A 17,909-nucleotide genomic window follows, 5' to 3' on the forward strand; every position below is an offset into this window, starting at 1 on the left:
ACACTAACAATGAATCAATAGAAGAAGAAAGTAAAAAAACAATCCTCTTTAAAACAGCACCCACATGGAGACAGCCTAAATGTCCGTCAACGGATGACTGGATAAAGAAGATGTGGTATATTTATACAATGGAATACTACTCAGCCATAAAAACTGACAACATAACACCATTTGCAGCAACATGGATGCTCCTGGAGAATGTCATTCTAAGTGAAGTAAGCCAGAAAAAGAAAGAAAAATACCACATGAGATCGCTCATATGTGGAATCTAAAAACAAACAAACAAAAAACAAACAAAGCATAAACACAAAACAGAAATAGATTCATAGACATAGAATACAAACTTGTGGTTGCCAAGTGGGCGGAGGGTGGGAAGGGATAGACTGGGATTTCAAAACTGTAGAATAGATAAACAAGATTATACTGTATAGCACAGGGAAATATATACAAGATCTTATGGTAGCTCACGGAGAAAAAAATGTGACAATGTACATAGATATGTTCATGTGTAACTGAAAAATTGTGCTCTACACTGGAATTTAATACAACATCGTAAAATGATTATAAATCAATAAAAAATGTTAAAAAAAAAAGTAAAATAGCACCCAAAGTAATAAAATACCTAAGAATAAAACTAACCAAGGAAGTGAAAGATTTATACATGGAAAACCATAAAACACTGATTAAGGAAATTAAAGAAGACTTAAAAAAAATGGAAAGATATCCCATACTCCTGGATGGGAAGAATCAATATTGTTAAAATGCTCATACTGCCCAAGGCAATCTACGGATTTAATGTAATCCCTATCAAATTACCCAGGACATATTTCACAGAACAAGAACAAACCATAATAAAATTTATATGGAGCCACAAAAGATCTAGAATTGCCAAAGCATTACTGAAGAAAAAAAAAAAGAGGCTGGAGGAGTAACTCTCCCCGACTTCAGACAATACTATAGAGCTACAGTAATCAAAACAGCATGGTATTGGTACAAAAACAGACATCTGGACCAATGGAACAAAATAGAGAGCCCAGAAATGAACCCACAAACTTCTGGTCAACTAATCTTTGACAAAGGAGGCAAGAATATACAATGGAATAAAGATAGTCTCTTCAGCAAATGGTGTTGGGAAAACTGGACAGCAGCATGTAAATCAATGAAGCTAGAACATTTCCGTACACCATACACAAAAATAAACTCAAAATGGATCAAAGACTTAAACATAAGACCAGATACAATGAACTTCCTAGAAGAAAATATAGGCAAAATATCTGACATACATCTCAAAAATGTTCTCCTAGAGCAGTCTACCCAAGCAATAGAAATAAAAGCAAGAATAAGCAAATGGGACCTAATTAAACTTACAAGCTTCTGCACAGCAAAGCAAACCGTAAGTAAAACAAAATGACAACCTATGGAATGGGAGAAAATTTTTGCAAATGAAACCGACAAAGGCTTGATCTCCAGAATATACAAGCAACTCATATGACTTAGTAAGACAAAAACAAACAACCCAATCCAAAAATGGGCAGAAGACCTAAACAAGCAATTTGCTAAGGAAGAAATACAAATGATCAATAGGCACATGAAAAAATGCTCAATATCACTAATTATCAGAGAAATGCTAATTAAAACTACAATGAGGTATCACCTCACACCAGTCAGAATGGCTATCATTCAAAAATCCACAAATGACAAATGCTGGAGAGGCTGTGGAGAAAAAGGAACCCTCCTACACTGCTGATGGGAATGCAGTTTGGTGCAGCCACTGTGGAAAACAGTATGGAGATTCCTCAAAAGACTAGGAATAGACTTACCGTATGACCCAGGAATCCCGCTCCTGGGCATATATCCAGAAGGAACCCTACTTCAAAATGACACCTGTACCCGAATGTTCACAGCAGCACTTTTTACAATAGCTAAGACATGGAAACAGCCTAAATATCCATCAACAGATGAGTGGATAAAGAAAATGTGGTACATTTATACCATGGAATACTATTCAGCCATAAAAACCATCTATGTAACACCATTTGCAGAAACATGGATGTTCCTGGAGAATGTCATTCTAAGTGAAGTAAGCCAGAAAGAGAAAGAAAGATCACTCATATGTGGAATCTTAAAAAAAAAAACAAAACAAAAAAAAACTACAAAACAGAAACAGACTCAAAGACATAGAATACAAACTTGCAGTTGTCAAGGGGGCAGGGAGGGTGGGAATGGACAGACTGGGATTTCAAAATGTAGAATAGATAAACAAGATTATACTGTATAGCACAGGGAAATATATACATGATCTTATGGTAGCTAACAGTGAAAAAAAAAGTGACAATGAATATACGTATGTTCATGTATAACTGAAAAATTGTGCTCTACACTGGAATTTGACACAACATTGTAAAAATGACTATAACTCAATAAAAAAATGTTAAAAAAAAAAAGAGCTATGGTGCCTAGATCTGGACAGCTGAGCTTTTAACAGAATCAAATGACTAGTGGGTATGAAAATTGTTCACAGCCCTACAAAGCAGACACTGTGTAGGCTTTATTTTAATGTCATTTTAATGTCACTGTTGTCCATGCCTGTGTTGGTTGCGCTCTCTTCGCCTTCTCCTAGCCAGGTGTGTCCAGAGAAGGTGGAACAGGTTAGGCTTAAACAGACTGCATCATGTTTGCTAGTGAAACTGGGTAACTGGGTAACTGATCCTAAAGGAATTTAAATTCCAATTTAAATTATTTGAAGGATCTATCTGGTCACCTACAGATCTGGTAGGAAACTGGACTTAAAGAGAAGAGAAGATTAATGCAATTTGAATATATTTTAAGCTTTCTCTCTTTATATATGCAAAACTCATACATAAAATATGGATGTAAATACAAGTGTGTCTGCACTTAGAATTGACCAACAGAAAAATCCTCGTGAAGATACTTGTCCTAAGAAGATGGTAGTGGAAATAAATAATGCAAATCAAAAAATATAAAAACAATGTATAAACCCTAAATGCCTCATCAGTCTCTTTATAAAATAATCATTATAGATAAGCATTAAAGAAAATGCATTAATTAACTAGGTGTGAGGGTACCTGTCCAGTTTGCCTTCGTTTTCTCCTAGGTGGTGCTGGTGTCCCTCCACTTCCCAAGAGAATGATCCCGGACTCATTCTTGGTGCTGAAGGACAGGTTGATTTCTGTTCCTACATCAATTGGTACAGGGGACAGCTCCACAAAACCAGGCTTGGGAAAGCTAACTGTGTAAACGTTCTTTGTGTAAAAAGAAAAAAGGGAAGAAAGCATTAGAAATGAAAATTTAAATTTCTCTATCTCACTCACCCTCCTCAATTCGCTTAATGTTACTATGAAATACATTGTCATTTTAGAACACAAGAAAACGCAGTTACGTGGAGAACCAAAAAGCAACTGAAGAAACACTATTTCCAGCTGTAACTCTGAATTTTCTGAGCAGTTTGGGTTAAAATAAGAATTCTGGCCTATGCTTTATTCTAGAACTTTTGATTTAAAATATAAAAGACGATCACTGGTAGATAATATTTTCTTTCAGTTTAAATCTATCTTGCAAAGTCTCCCTTAAAAACACTCTAATTAATCTCTTCAATACCCTTTACCAACAAATTGCTTATGTTTTATAGCTGAGTCTGACCCTGGTCTCTGTCTGCATTCTTCTTCAGTGATGAGTCCAAGGTAAAGATGTTCACTGCTATCAAATGTATAAACACACTCTTGAGGAATTTTTAAAAAAATCAGATACAACTTAATCTTAAAAAATAAATAAATTAAATGTTTCATAGTCCAGGTTTCTTCTCAAAATGAAAATAGTATCATTGTCCTTGCTAATAAGAAACTTAAAACAGTAACATTTTAGATGGTAACCAAACGCAAAAAGGAGAAAGTAAAAACCACTTCCCTCCCAAAGCTGGATAGAAGCATATAGCTTTTTATAACCCATTCTTTCACGCATTTATGCATGCATGCATTCATTCACTCATTTTAGCTTTTACAACTTTGCCCTCTTCCTCGCTCCTCCTTTCTGTATTTAAACTGAGTTATGACAGGCATGATCATGTGTAACTTCTTTTTTTTCACTTCACTTGTGGGGGGATGTCTCTCTGTCAGCAAACATAGACCTCATCATCACTTTTAATGGCAGGTCATTCCCGTGTATGAATATGCAAGGATTTATTTCAGCAAGCCCATGTAGTTGGGCATTTAGAGTACTTAAAGTGCTCATTTTGAAAGTCCCAGATTTTGCTGGAGTGAAAACAAGGAATCCTTTAATGCAGAATCCACCCCCCCCCCAAAGTGTTTCAGGCCCAGTTAAGTGACATAAGTGTTGTACAATGTACAATCTGTTTTCTATTCCAATTTTCAATTCATTGCATTTTGAATAGTCCAACTAAAACTACTATGTAGACTCTTCATTATTTATCCACATCAAATTTCTGCTTCATATTTTAGTTGCAAATAACTCTTGGTTACTGAGAAGCCTTTACAGAACCATCATTTCCACACATACAGGCTACTCATTTTCTAGACAGCTTTTCATCCTCATGTAAATGTCTTTTGCATGTGGATGAGAGTTAGTCTTTGGAAGATTAAAACTCTCAGTAAAACTTTCCTTAAGAGGCCAATATGGATTCTCAGAGATCAATTTAGTATGTGTTTCCTTTTTTTTTCTTATTCCCACGCTTCTTGGGGTGAATGTCTGTGACTAATTCCAAGTTGGAGACTGTAACTAGGCACAATGAAGACCCTGAAAGCTCTGTTCCAGTCTTTAAACTTCATGGCTCAGTGGTGATTTACTTTTTTCCCCTCCAAATCTCTTTATTTCCCATTGAAATGCTTTAAAATAATTTTAATTGGAGAAAGCAGCCAAAATGAATAGTTGTGTCCTATCAGGGTAATTAAAAATTTGTAAGTATGATATATTTAATGTTTTCTTTTTAAAACAAACTCATCACTTTTAGAATCCCTGTAACATTTTTATTAACATTTGCTGATGACTGTTGGCTCTTGTTTACAGATATTATACGAGAGCAGAGCTGGGACCTGTGTTTCTCTCCCCGATGGGTCAGCCCCTACTGTAGAGTCAGTGCAGAATAGTCAGGTGGAATCAGGGACCTGCTGGGCTGCTTTGGCAACAAAGGAAAGATGCTGAAGATACCTGATAACAGGGAACTTTGCAGTCACATCAAATCCAGGTCTTTGTAGATGGTTCCCAGTATGTGAAAGGAAAGGAGTTTTGACTTCTAAGCTCTGGACAAGATTCTATGCACTAATGATTAGAGTGTACACTGTTGCGTGTTATTTGTGTAAACTCCTGGCACATTCCAGAAAAATTATTTAAGGATTCTAATAAAGCTATCTAAAATACAAGAAGGAAAAGAAATTTAAAATAGATGACAAAAATGAGGAAAAGAGAAAAATGGTGCTGGAAAGGAAGAGAGAACCAGAAGAGATTCATATTAAAAACATGTGCTATAAAGTTCTGTACATGTGGAAAACTGGTTCACAATTTGGGGTCTTTATAATGTCATTTTCTTAACTTCAGCTGATCACAGAAATTTACAGAAGTACTTCATTCTTGCTTTATCATTTATGCATGGCTAATTCTAGGGTCAGCAGGAATTTAAAATATATTAACAAGGACTGATCCCTATAAAAGACCCAAACTAAGCAAGTGAAATTTGATACGAATGTCTTTAGGAAACCACTGAGACCAACCTCCAGCGAACATCCTTTGGTAACACCAACATAATCAGGGCTACTAAGTATGTTATACGGAGTTCTTGAAATTTCAATATCTTTGAGGCAGCCAGAATATTTCTTCAAATTTACTTCTGGCCTGTTGAAAAATTAAATGGAAAACAAAAACAGTATCATTAAGGCAAGGGCAGTATAGTGTCCCTGACTACTGGAAGCAAGCCATGTGAAGCAAACTGATACACAGGCAGGCATGTCTCTCACACTGTGTACACGTGCACACATGTATCCAGCAAACGATGCTTCCATTATCTACCAGTTGGATAAGTGGATATTAGCACTATTCTGCAGAAGGACTCTTTATGTAATTCATCTTCCTCTCCTTTTAAAAAATAATCTCACCTACTACATTTAAATACCAGGTACAGGACTTAACTGACTTTTTAAGTCTTCATATCTATAATGAAATGCGTTCCTTTTTTTTCCACCAAAGAGCAGGCACTTGTCTAGGGATGCATAACCAAACTACATATCAAAAAAGTTAAATAAAATCTTGCTCAAAATTAAAAACATTTACCTTGAAAAGATAATATTTCTGTCACTGAGACTTTTGGTAGTGGGGGGAGTATAAGATAGTATATTTATCCTTAAAGATTTTAAGTAAAACAAAACCTGAGAAACATTCTTTTGGATTATATAGTCTAAAAAAGATAATTTAAGATTAAGTTTAGAGATTGGCCCCAAAGTCCTTATTCTATACTGGAGCAATAACAGAATAAAGCAACCAAAGGCAGAAAACATCCATTGAATTTTTCCAATAAGGTTGAAAATGGCTCCTATACCCAAATGACACTTGAATGTTTACTTTTTGCTGAGTACTTCTTAAAAAGGGATAAACAGGCTAGCATGCAGTAAACAAAAGCTAGCAGGATGGCAATGGTGATGACAGCTCTTTCGTCTACAGCAGCACTGCCCAGTAGTGACGATGCAAGTGTTCCTTTCTGGACTGTCCAAACCATTAATTACTAGCCATATGTGGCTGCTGGCACTTGAAAAGTAGTTTGTGTCGATGAGAAACCAAACTATTGTTATTTAATTATATTTAATTTAAAGTTAAGTAGCCACCATGACTAGTGACAACTACATTGAATAGTGTAGGTCAATAGCAATAGAAAAAATAATCCTTTTTTTTTGGTGTTAATCAGCATCTTTAAAAACTGTCCAATCAATACCAAGATATTATACTTATTTGGATAATGATTAATTCTCTCCTCATTGTACCATGATGGCAGGATTCCCCTTTTTGTCTTCATAAAAAACACATGGCATGAAGACAAACAGGTGGGAAAACAAATGTAACCCTAGCAGTGTGTATCAGGTGCTTTATGTAATGCCAGGTATTTGGATTTTTTGTTTCTCTCTCTCTGGGGCTGCTTTATTTTCTCTGATTATTTCCACTTGTTCCCAAGGTCTTCCCCTTCTGTTCAGTTAGCTGGTTATTATGAAGACCATGCCAACTGGAGGGTGAGAATCTTGCTTCTATTCTTCATGTATAAAGTGAAGGAAATCAGTGAATTTCATTCTTAGTGTTCATTTGCTTCCACGTTTTCATTTACAGGAAGACTGATTTGTCACTATTTTTTCTGAGGTATTATCACTAAAATAAATCACTCCTACAACTTATACAGTTCATAGTTTCATGATAAAGAAACACTTTGAAACACAATGATCTAGCAAGCTTGACATCATGAAAATCGCAGGGGATAAGTAATCACATATGGTGATCAGACTCCTAATGGTAACCATAGGCCTTGGTTTCCTCAAAGGCAAAATTACAAAGCTACACAGGGTCATTCCAGAGTTTTATTAGCATATATTTTCATTGAAAGCCAGCCTTTGCCTTTTAGCCATCTCAGCAAACAGCACTTGGCAGTTCTCATAACTGTATTGTGATAAAATAACTTGGATCATTTTTTTTTCACACTTCCATTTTTATACAGTGTAGTTTCTGGTATTGAAAGTCTAGCTTTTGCTCTCAAAATTTCTTGGATCAGTTCAGCTTCATTATCTCCTTTCCAGAAATTTGGCACAGTTAGGATTTGAAATACCAAAACACTAGGCTGTAGCTCTAGCCAGAGTGCGCCAGCCTTGCACATCTCTGGGGTTTGATCAGCCACTTAACAGAAGCCTGCTGCTCACAGCTTCCATGCTAACGCCTGTCTGCAAATAGGAATTAAAATGCTCCTGAGAAGCTAGGATGACCATCCGCAGACTTCCTCATCATTAACACAAACACTTGTTTTACATATCGCATTTCCATAGAGTCCTTTTATCTGACTCCACAGTTAAATTCTAAATAATCATGGAAACAAAGAAGCAGCTTTGCCAAGAGGTGCAAGGGCCGTGTAAATGTTTGCATGTTTGCAGGCTTGCAAAAAGCAACCAGGCAGTAGTAAGCATTTGGGAGCACAGGCTGATTGTTCAGCAGATAGAACAGTACCAGGTACCAGGGAGACCAGAGCCCAGGGTTCAACCCAAGGGACTACTTTGTTCCCCCAGAACTAGATTCATGCCCATAAACCTGACCAGCTGCCCTGGCGTGTGTGCTGCTGCGTGTGTACACCAGAGGCACTGTGCGCAAGTGGTTGAACAAATAAGCAGAGCAAATTTGTCATCACGGCTGGTGAAACAAGTCAAATTGAGCCCAGTTGATGGTGGCTAAGTAGCAGAATTTTTTTATAAGCAAAGGGCAGCATGAGAAATATCTCAGAATGCATTACTTGCTCATGAAATGTACTATGAACAAAGCTGCATAGGTGTCACTCTGCTTCTGCATTGCTGCTTTATCTAAGAAGCCACATTTACCCAACTCATGCACTTGAAGAAGGCATGCATAAATTGAAATTTTACCTTGCTTTCATACTAGGTCAAAGAGAAGAGAAAAACATGATTTACTTATAATTGCATTTTCATTTAGTAGAACAATAAACTTTAATTATAGATCTTTAAAAAAAAGCATTTCACAGAGATCTACAAAGGAAAGGAATATAAAACACTGACAGAAAAGAAAACAGACATATATCCTTGACTGCAGTGAAAACAGAATCTAAAAGTGACCATCTCCCACACCACTTTTTTTCTTAGAAAATTTTTATTTTGGAATTGAATTTAAAGTACTCATATTTATTAGTCTTATGAATGGGAAAACGCACAAATGTTGCTATGCTGTAGTATTCATGAGTAGCTTATGAGGAGAACTCATTACCTCTGAACTTAATCTGAACTTAATATATAAAAATAATTTATGTTCACTACATCTTTTGCACTTTATCATATTAAGATTCTATCTGTGGGCAAAATTATAGCTACCTGTGAATGCATGGCTTCTTTGATTAGTCACAAATATATATCTAAAGATTGTTTTGAAATAACATGCCACACCATAGAAATATAATTATGAAATGCTGCACTGTGAAAATAAAAACACCTTGGTCATAAAGACTCATTAGATGTGTAAACTGCAAACTAATACATAAGCCAATCTCAATGAAGTTAACATATACACCTTTGTAGGTAATTCCTAAAAATCACTTTATGGTAATTAAAACCACATCATCACAAAAACATAAGAAACTACCTTTGGATAGCATTATTTTGGCTACATTTAATTCACTCATAGAGAATTTAGTTAATGATCTTGCAAAGTAAATCTTAGACTTGAACAACTTGCTGGATGCTTAGTATTTAAATATTCCCTGGAACAAAGTAGATTCTTATCTACGACTTTTCTGACCAGACCCTTTAAATCTATAGTCTTAACACAAATACATTACCAAGTAGACAAATGCATAGCCAGTTTATCTGCACCATGAAGCTTATCAACTTACACTCTTGATAGACTGGTAGTAAGACAAGTGCTGGTCTATGAATTTAGATACAGGGAGGAGAGGGAGCCTCAGTCTGCGTGCTAGCTATCATAAAACGAGTCTGAAGTTCCACTGCTCATCTAAGAAATATGAAAATAATTGACTACTGGACTTTTTAGTTATCCTGAGACTTCTCCAATCATAATGTGTCTTTTTAGAGTAGAAATGCCTAGGAAGGACTCTGCAGCCATCAAAAGCTAACAAACTAACTAAACAAAACAAAACTTAAAAACATAGTGCTCTGTATTTATAGTAAACTCATGGCTTAACCAAAACAATCCATCCCATTGTAATTAGATTGCATTAGCATTTATTGAGCACCAGGTACTGTATAAGTTTTATTCTTATAAGATGTTTTATAATGAGCAGTAAATTAATTAAATACACATGAAATATTTTCTGACCTTTTTAGTTTCTTGTATTTATTTTTTGAACTATGAGCTAAATATATCTCCTCATCCTGCTATCTAGAAACATACATGACATTAAAAAAAAGTTGACATAGGTGACGAAAATAACTAATGTAACTTTAGCATCAAGCATATGAGAAAGTTCCAATACACCATTATCGTGCTCATGCTTAGCCATAAAATAGGTCATCCTGGCACACTGACTAATTTTCAGAACACTAAGCCATGTGCCCTCATCTCTGGTGAACATGCAAGGAGAATGGCAATTACAAGATCCACATTTAACTCTTGCTTCCACCTTTAATAACTTTTATAATTCTTTCCATCTAGTTTCTACGAGGAAAACAGTGATTCCCATCCATGTCTTCAACAAAGATATCAAATTAATCCTTTGATTTTTAAATCCTGGTACATGATTTTGTTGACTAGGCCTTTTTGCAACTAAAGGTTAGATGACATTCTGTTGTAATGAAACATCAGAACTCCAGTGAGCATAGTGGCCGTTAATTAAAAATTAATCCTCAGTTCTAGACGTACACCAATTACCTCAAGTTTCTCAGTGTTGGCAGACCACCAAAATATATTTTGTCATCTGCTTTCAAGTCAAGACCAAAGTTGTTTCCGGGAGATGAAGTTGCTATGTTTTCCTCCTGGTTAGTATCTATATCTACAATTGATATGTTGGCTGTAAAGGAAAGAGAAAGTTTAACATTTTATTTGAGCAATACCAACCACATCTATATCATCATTGTCACTTCAAGATAAATTTACTTTAATTCTCAAATTAACATTGACTTTCTCAAGCACTTGTTCTTTACACAACTATTTAAGAATTGCAGAAACAATAACATCAATGAAACACATTGTTAAACTACCCACAAAGAAAGCATGCAAAACCAATGAAAGCAAACCAATCAAGATAAAAGAAAGTTTAGACTGACAGCAGAGAACCATTTGATGTAGTTTTCCATAACATAGCTAAGTAGTTAGAAAATAGAGTAAGATAACTAATGCTAAGATAAATAACTAGAAATTAGATTATTAATTAGAAATGTACAGAATTTGTGGTTTCTTCTGTAAATTTCAGTTTCCAAAGAAGTACTGGGGTTTGGGCTCATCCACACAGTGATTCAGATGAGATGGCTGTGCATGGAAGTGGAGACAGGAATGTTTGGTTCTGCAAGATGATGGGACCCACATCCATGTAAATTACATTTTATACGGGGGATACTGAGTGTTTTGAGCACGGTACAGTCTTCATGCCTATTGCTTTTCTCTCCGGTCTCTAAAGGTATTTCTAATAGGATAAGAATACAAATTCAGAAATAAAAACGAGAAAGGAGAGAAGAGAGACTCTTCTCTATTTAAATTGCTTTGTCAGAAAGCAGATGGGAACCCTTTATCTCATTGATTTTACCCTCTTCATTCTTAAGAGTCAGGCTAGGCTTTTTCTGAATTATGTGCTTTCTCACCATAACATTTGCCTAGGCCCAGCCTTTAACTGCTTCATATATTTTGGATCCTTGATGCATATTGAGGTATCATTTCATTAACATGACAAGTTTGGCCTCTAAATCTTTGCCTGATATGGGATTTGAATTAGCAAGGGTCTAAAAATGGCTACTTGAACCAATGGATTATAAGGGCATTTCTAAATGTTTATTTTTTGGAGCACTAGCTTCTTGGGTGTTCCTGGGTCAAATAAATATGACAAACACAAGGTTAAGCAAAATTAAACATATATCTTAATTTTATGGCTGTCTGGATGTCTCAACATGTTAATATGTAATAAAATGCTCCAAAAGAGGGATGAAGAGCAAAAAGTATCTCCCAAATTTGTTTGATTTTATAACATTATTTTCTCTCAATTCATCGTCTTTTAGAAGAGTGTTCTTTGGAGAACAAAGAGAAATAATCAAACTCAAAAATTCCATTATAATCTGAAGCCCTTCTACTCCAAAAAGAAGTGTCTTCAATAAAACCAAACATAGTTGCCTTGTAAAAATGACCAAAATAAAAAACTCAAACCTATTAACACCTCATAATCCTCAAAACAGATTTCTGTAAAAATAAAGACCCAACAAAAAATACCTCAAAACTAATGCCCAATTAAAAAATATTCAGCAAGTTAAGATTGAAAAATTTAATTACTTTCTTGTACCTATTAATTTCATTCTCACATATCTTTTTGATCAGACTGGTGGCTAAAATTAAAAAAAAAACCAAACATATAAAACTGTTTCCAGGACTTTTTCATACATATTCCTTTTATCCAGATTAGCAAAGTTTTCACATGAGGCTATTGACTGGAACATGAAAATAGCCTTTTTCCTCAGACCTGGTGTATATTTTAATGGTGCCTGTGAAAATGAGATTCCGTCTCTCTATCACAGGCAAGCCAGTGACTGGAGGTAGTTTTCCTCCTTATTCCTGAGTGAATGTATGCGTTTTTAGAAATCATTCTAAGAAAAACTGATTAAAGAGCAGAGACACAATTGAATTGAAACTCACTGGCCCAAGCATTAGCTTTGGCAGAGAGACATAGGATGGCATATTTTTACTGATTTAATGGAAGGGCTCTACTCTACCCTTCATGAACGATAGCAGTGAAGTGGGTTCTGCTATGAAATGCTAACACTTGCTTTTATTTCTTGCCCTATTTCTTCCCCTTACAGAAGAGCTATTAACATAAAATTTCAGAGGTGATGAGTTTAGACATCATTTACGGGTAAGCAGGGAAGTAAGGGTTTTATTAAATACTAGACACAGAGTAGGGGCTTAACAAGTAATTTATACTCAATGTTGAATTGTTATAAACAAATTGTTTTTACTTCGGTAATTCTTTTCTTCTCTCAATTAGTCTGCTGGAAATCTCAGTGTTTGTCCTCCATCTTGTGTCCATGTTAATGCACTTGGAGAGGATGGTGCAGTTTTATTAGTGACTGTGGTCACTACTAACTGATTCTCAGGGAAGGTGGGGAATGCCTCCTGAAGGAGTGTTTTTTGAATTTCAAGAGACAGTACTTTTACCAACTAGTTGAGAATAATTCATGTAAAACAACTAATCTGGTGACTGAAAAAGAGCAATGGCCTTACTGGAACTCCCATCCTTCTACTCCATGGATTCTGATCTTGCTAAAATCCACAGTGACCTCCCTACATCAAACCCAATGGGATCCTTTGGCCATTGTCTTAATCCATGTCTATGCAGTATTTGAGGTTAACATTTCTTTCCTTCTAGGGTTTTCCTCTTTTGGCTTCCATAATGCCAACTCCTCCAGCTTCTCTTGCCTTTCCAACCTCGGTCTCAGTCTCCTTCCCTGGAACCTGTTACTTTGAACACTTCTGAAATGTTGATGTTTCCTAATGTATTTTCATTTGGCTGAGTCAGATTTGGGCTATCTGGGTGATTTCAAGTTGATGTCTACTTATATGTATGTTGACAACTCAGAAATTTATGTGCCTAGACCTGTTTTTTCCCTAAAAATCCCTATTCAATAAGTAAGTCATTATATACCTCCCCAGTTAACATTCCAAATCAAAACACTTATCTTTTTTCTCCCAAATCTGTACTGCTGATTTCATTTGGTGGCACTATGACCCTCACCCCATCTCCTAAATTAGACAGTCATCCTTTCTCCTCACTATTCCACTCTTATTAATCAACAGCCCTACTAATTTCATCTCCTGAGTAACTATAATTATCTGTCCTATTATTTAAAATTTTTATCAAAGTACAACTGACATAGCATAATTTGCCCATGTTTAAAGTATACAATTTAATAAGTTTTGAGATCTCTATTCTTCCATGAAATCATCACAATCAAGAAAATTAATATATCCATCACCCTAAGTTTCCTCATGCCTCTTTGTTATCCTTCTTTCCTCTCCCTCCCTATAAAAGCCCATCCACAAATATCTTCTACCTGCTTTCTGTGATTATATATTAGTGCTTTCGATATAATTTTGAATTTAATAGTACTTTTTTATCTGCCTTCTTTTACTCAGAAAAATTATCTTGTTATTCATCCATTTTGTGTGCATATTAAATAGTTCATTATGTTTTTTTTTACCACTAAATAGTAGTCCATTGTGTGAATATGCAACAATTTGTATATCCATTCACCTGTTTGGATGTTTGAGTTGTTTTGTTTGTTTGTTTGTTTTTTGAGTATCACAAATAAAGACTCTATGAACCTTCGGGTACAAGTCTCTGTATGGATATATGTTTTCATGTGTCGGGTGAATATGTAGGAGTGGAATGATTGGTTCATAAGACCGGTGTATAGTTAACCTTTTAAGAAACTGCCAACCTGTTTTCCAATGCAGCGGTACCATTTTACATCTTCATCAACGGTATATAAGAGTTCCACTTGCTGCACATCCTTGCTAGCCCTGGGTATGTTCAGTCTTTTTAATTTTAGACATTCTAGTAACTGTATAGTGGTACTGTATTGTGGATTCATTTTGCATTTATTTCCCTACTGTCAAATCCCACTGCAACTCTTATTTCAAGCCATCATTCATCTCCTGTCTGAACTATTATTATGCCTAAGTGGGCACTCTGCCTCTAGTTTAATCTTCTGAAAATCTACCTTTCTTATTTCTCCTTTCTCTGATTATTTTCTTATAGCTCCCTTTGTGGGGTCTTCTTTACTATACTGCTTCAATACTGCTGCTTGTTCCAGGGCTTTGGATCATTTCATTCTAGATATGATTGTTTGGTTTTTCTCATCCCCATTCAGCTCTATTTAAAACATGATGATTATTTGTACCTATCCATCTCTCCCCTAGAGCTCTGCTAATCTTCAGATACACATAACTAATTGCCTGTCAATTACACAGCTTCCTTGCTAAAGATACTAAGACTATTGTTAATACATGTCCAAAATAGAACTCAGCATCTTTCCTAAAAAACAAACAAACAAACAAAACACCTCTGCTTTTTCCTGTATCCAATAGCTTGGTAAATGGCACTGACATATTCTTTATTATTTTAAGGAAAAAAAGGAATCATTTTGGTCTCCTTAAAAAAAATAACCTTAGTCTCCACATTGAATATATCATAAAGCTCCTCAATTTTAAAATGCTTAATATGCTTCAATTTCAATCTTTCTTATCCATTCTCATGGTTTCATTCTCCTCGCCCCTCCTCTGGTCTTCCTGCAGACTGCAGCAGCAGTGTCTGAAACTGTCACCAATCTACCCTCCAGGTTGCTGCTAAAGAAACTTAATGAAAACACAAATCTGATGGTGTCACACTCTTGATTAAAACTCTTAGTAGTTCCCTATTGCTTTCAGGAAGAGTTGAAACTCATTAGTTAACTCATTAGGGTAACTGGCTCTGTTATCTCTTTAGCCTTGTCTGATAATTTTCTGCCAACATTCATCCTATTGGCCTTGGATTTACTTGTAGTTACTAAAGCATTTCCCAAAGTGTCTTCAGCCAAATGTTAGTATTGCATGGAAGGATTTTGGTGGTCAAAGAAATTTGGGAAATGTTGGATCAGAGTTAAACATTCTTCTTAACTACTGTGCAAAGCCTGTGACACGCAAATGTGCCTGGTGCCTGTCTCACGTGAGAACAGTGTATGCAGCACCCAAATTTATACAAGTGCTAAACCAGTTTTTGTTCAAATTGAGGAGTTTCTCCAGGGTTTTCTCTTCCCAGAAAAAAGCAGCTGGAAAATGATGCATGATGATTATATTACGCTCCCCGAGACCTCCAGGCTTTCACACAACGTTCACCTCTCTGAATTGTCCGAGGGTGCTTTTCGCCCACAGAACTCCTCAGCTCCTGCTTTTGCCTCAGGGAGCTCCCCTGGGAGCTGACCTCTGTGTTTGACTTCAGCATCTCTCTCTTCTGAGATTCCTAGCCTGCTATGTGTCTCAACACAGAAATGAGCTTTCTCCTCGCTAACCATTAACTGACCTGCCCATCTCCCCCATTAGACTGCAAGTTCCTTAAAGGCAGGGACTTACAGACTTCATTTAATTCTTGCATAGCACTTACTAGATGCTTGGCAGATATGTGTTAAATGCAGGAATGAAGGATGGTGCAAGTTATACATAAGTTTTTATGAAATGTCACACTATCATGTTCACAATGAAATGGGTCTAAATATATAAACAGAAGTATTGGTTTCACGTGCAGATATTGGTAATGCCATAGCACACAGAATTAGAGGAATTACACTAAGATAACAACAGCAGCACACTAAGACCTAATAGGCTTTGCTTTCTGTCTTGGTTGTGAGATCTTCTGTTTCTATGTCTGTGACCACATGCAAGTTTGAGTCTACATTTTCCTTCCTCTAAACCAGAACAAAATACCTGCTAATATGAGCAAATGAAATAAGGTTTAGGAAAATGTTTTGAAAATATCCTGGAACTATCAAAATGTTACATTATTATTAATCAATTATTAATTTGCCCACATACAAATTTTTGGCATTTTTAAAAAGCAAAGAAAGGGGAGTTGTGCTCTGCCACCCCTACAAACTGTACCTGTGGGCCACTGGAAAGGAAACATCTTGGCAAAACAGGAAGGAAAGAAAAGCACACAACCTTTTCAAATCTACTACAGGATGTAATTTTACAAGTTGTAAGACAGTTTCATGCTTTCAAATTAACTCTCACTTTCAAAAGAAAATGACAGAGAACCATTTGGCTCTTCAATCAGTCATGTCTAACCCAAACCACCTATAATCTAAACCAAAGAAATGACTGTATCAATTTTTCACAGAATTTGTGAGTACATAAAATTACAGACCAGGTCTTCCTCATGATAAGGTACGTGGGAGCTTTGGATAGCATGATGAAAGCTCAGAGTGCATTAATACTATAGGAACCCACCTTGTTTTTGAATTCTTGACAAGGTGAATGATTTCCATTTCCCGTCATTATGGTTTTGAATGCTGACAACCGAAGCCATTCCTGAACCCAGATCATAGCTGACTTTAATGTGTCCATCAGTGAGCTCTACACTCATGAAATCTTTCTATTAATTGAGTAAAAATATATCAGTGATTAGATACACAGAAAACAATACAGGTATTTACCTTCTTTGTGGGCTTTATGGCTAAATTACTGAAAGTGTTGACCTGTAACAGAAATCCATTTTTGGAAACAGAATTTGTGTTCTTATTTTGTGAACATCTGTGAGTGTGATATTATGGTGCAAATGATTACAACCAAATTACTAGAATGTATCCTTTTATGACAGGATTAAAAAGTGGGTTCCTTTAAAAACATATTAAGCAAACTAAAAGGTGTGTTCCCCAAAAGAATTTATTAAGAAATTTTGATCTGGATAAACCAACGAAGATATTTAGAACCACCTTTGACTTAGGTCTCTAGAAGAAGACTAAGGAAGTAGTTTTGCTCCTGCATGATTCATACTAAGGGATCTTACCTGGGTGCTTCTCTTAAAAGATTCTAAGGGAATTACATTGAAAATAAACAATAATTAAACTGTATCTGTAATTAAAATTACTGATGAATATACATAAACACTATGCATCACACACTCTGGGATAAACACAGTCATCCCAGACTTCTTTGGACAATGACTGATAATTTAACTATAACTGATAACTGTATTGGAACCCTACAAAAAAGAAGCAAACACATTTTCAATCATGAAAGATCCACTGTGCATATCTTTACCAGGTCTCGTGTGGCAAGGTACATCAGGAGAGCACTTGAAGAAAACGTCCTGAACTTGAACATGACAGTGGAGATGTTGGGGTACCAGCGAATGGGGCGGCTGACCAATGCATAGCCTTCTCCATCAAACTGAATAGTCCCCTCACTATCTTCCACCTGAGGACTGAAAAGAGACATTTCACATG

At 35.9% G+C, this 17,909-nt stretch overlaps 1 protein-coding gene across 1 annotated transcript in view; it reads right to left on the minus strand.

The window, feature by feature from the left end:
- The window catches only part of LAMA2 (laminin subunit alpha 2), a 516,774-nt gene that overhangs the window by 31,489 nt on the left and 467,376 nt on the right, over window positions 1–17,909 (minus strand). The window contains exons 50-55 of the mRNA XM_045524726.2: window positions 17,725–17,887; window positions 16,912–17,056; window positions 10,603–10,741; window positions 8,631–8,642; window positions 5,742–5,862; window positions 3,087–3,263 (exon numbers count right to left, since the gene is read on the minus strand). Of these exons, the coding sequence (XP_045380682.1) occupies window positions 3,087–3,263; window positions 5,742–5,862; window positions 8,631–8,642; window positions 10,603–10,741; window positions 16,912–17,056; window positions 17,725–17,887 (757 nt within the window). The remainder of the gene's footprint in view (window positions 1–3,086; window positions 3,264–5,741; window positions 5,863–8,630; window positions 8,643–10,602; window positions 10,742–16,911; window positions 17,057–17,724; window positions 17,888–17,909) is intronic.

The sequence above is a fragment of the Camelus bactrianus genome, chromosome 8 (assembly GCF_048773025.1).
Source record: "Camelus bactrianus isolate YW-2024 breed Bactrian camel chromosome 8, ASM4877302v1, whole genome shotgun sequence".
Classification (NCBI taxonomy): domain Eukaryota; kingdom Metazoa; phylum Chordata; class Mammalia; order Artiodactyla; family Camelidae; genus Camelus; species Camelus bactrianus.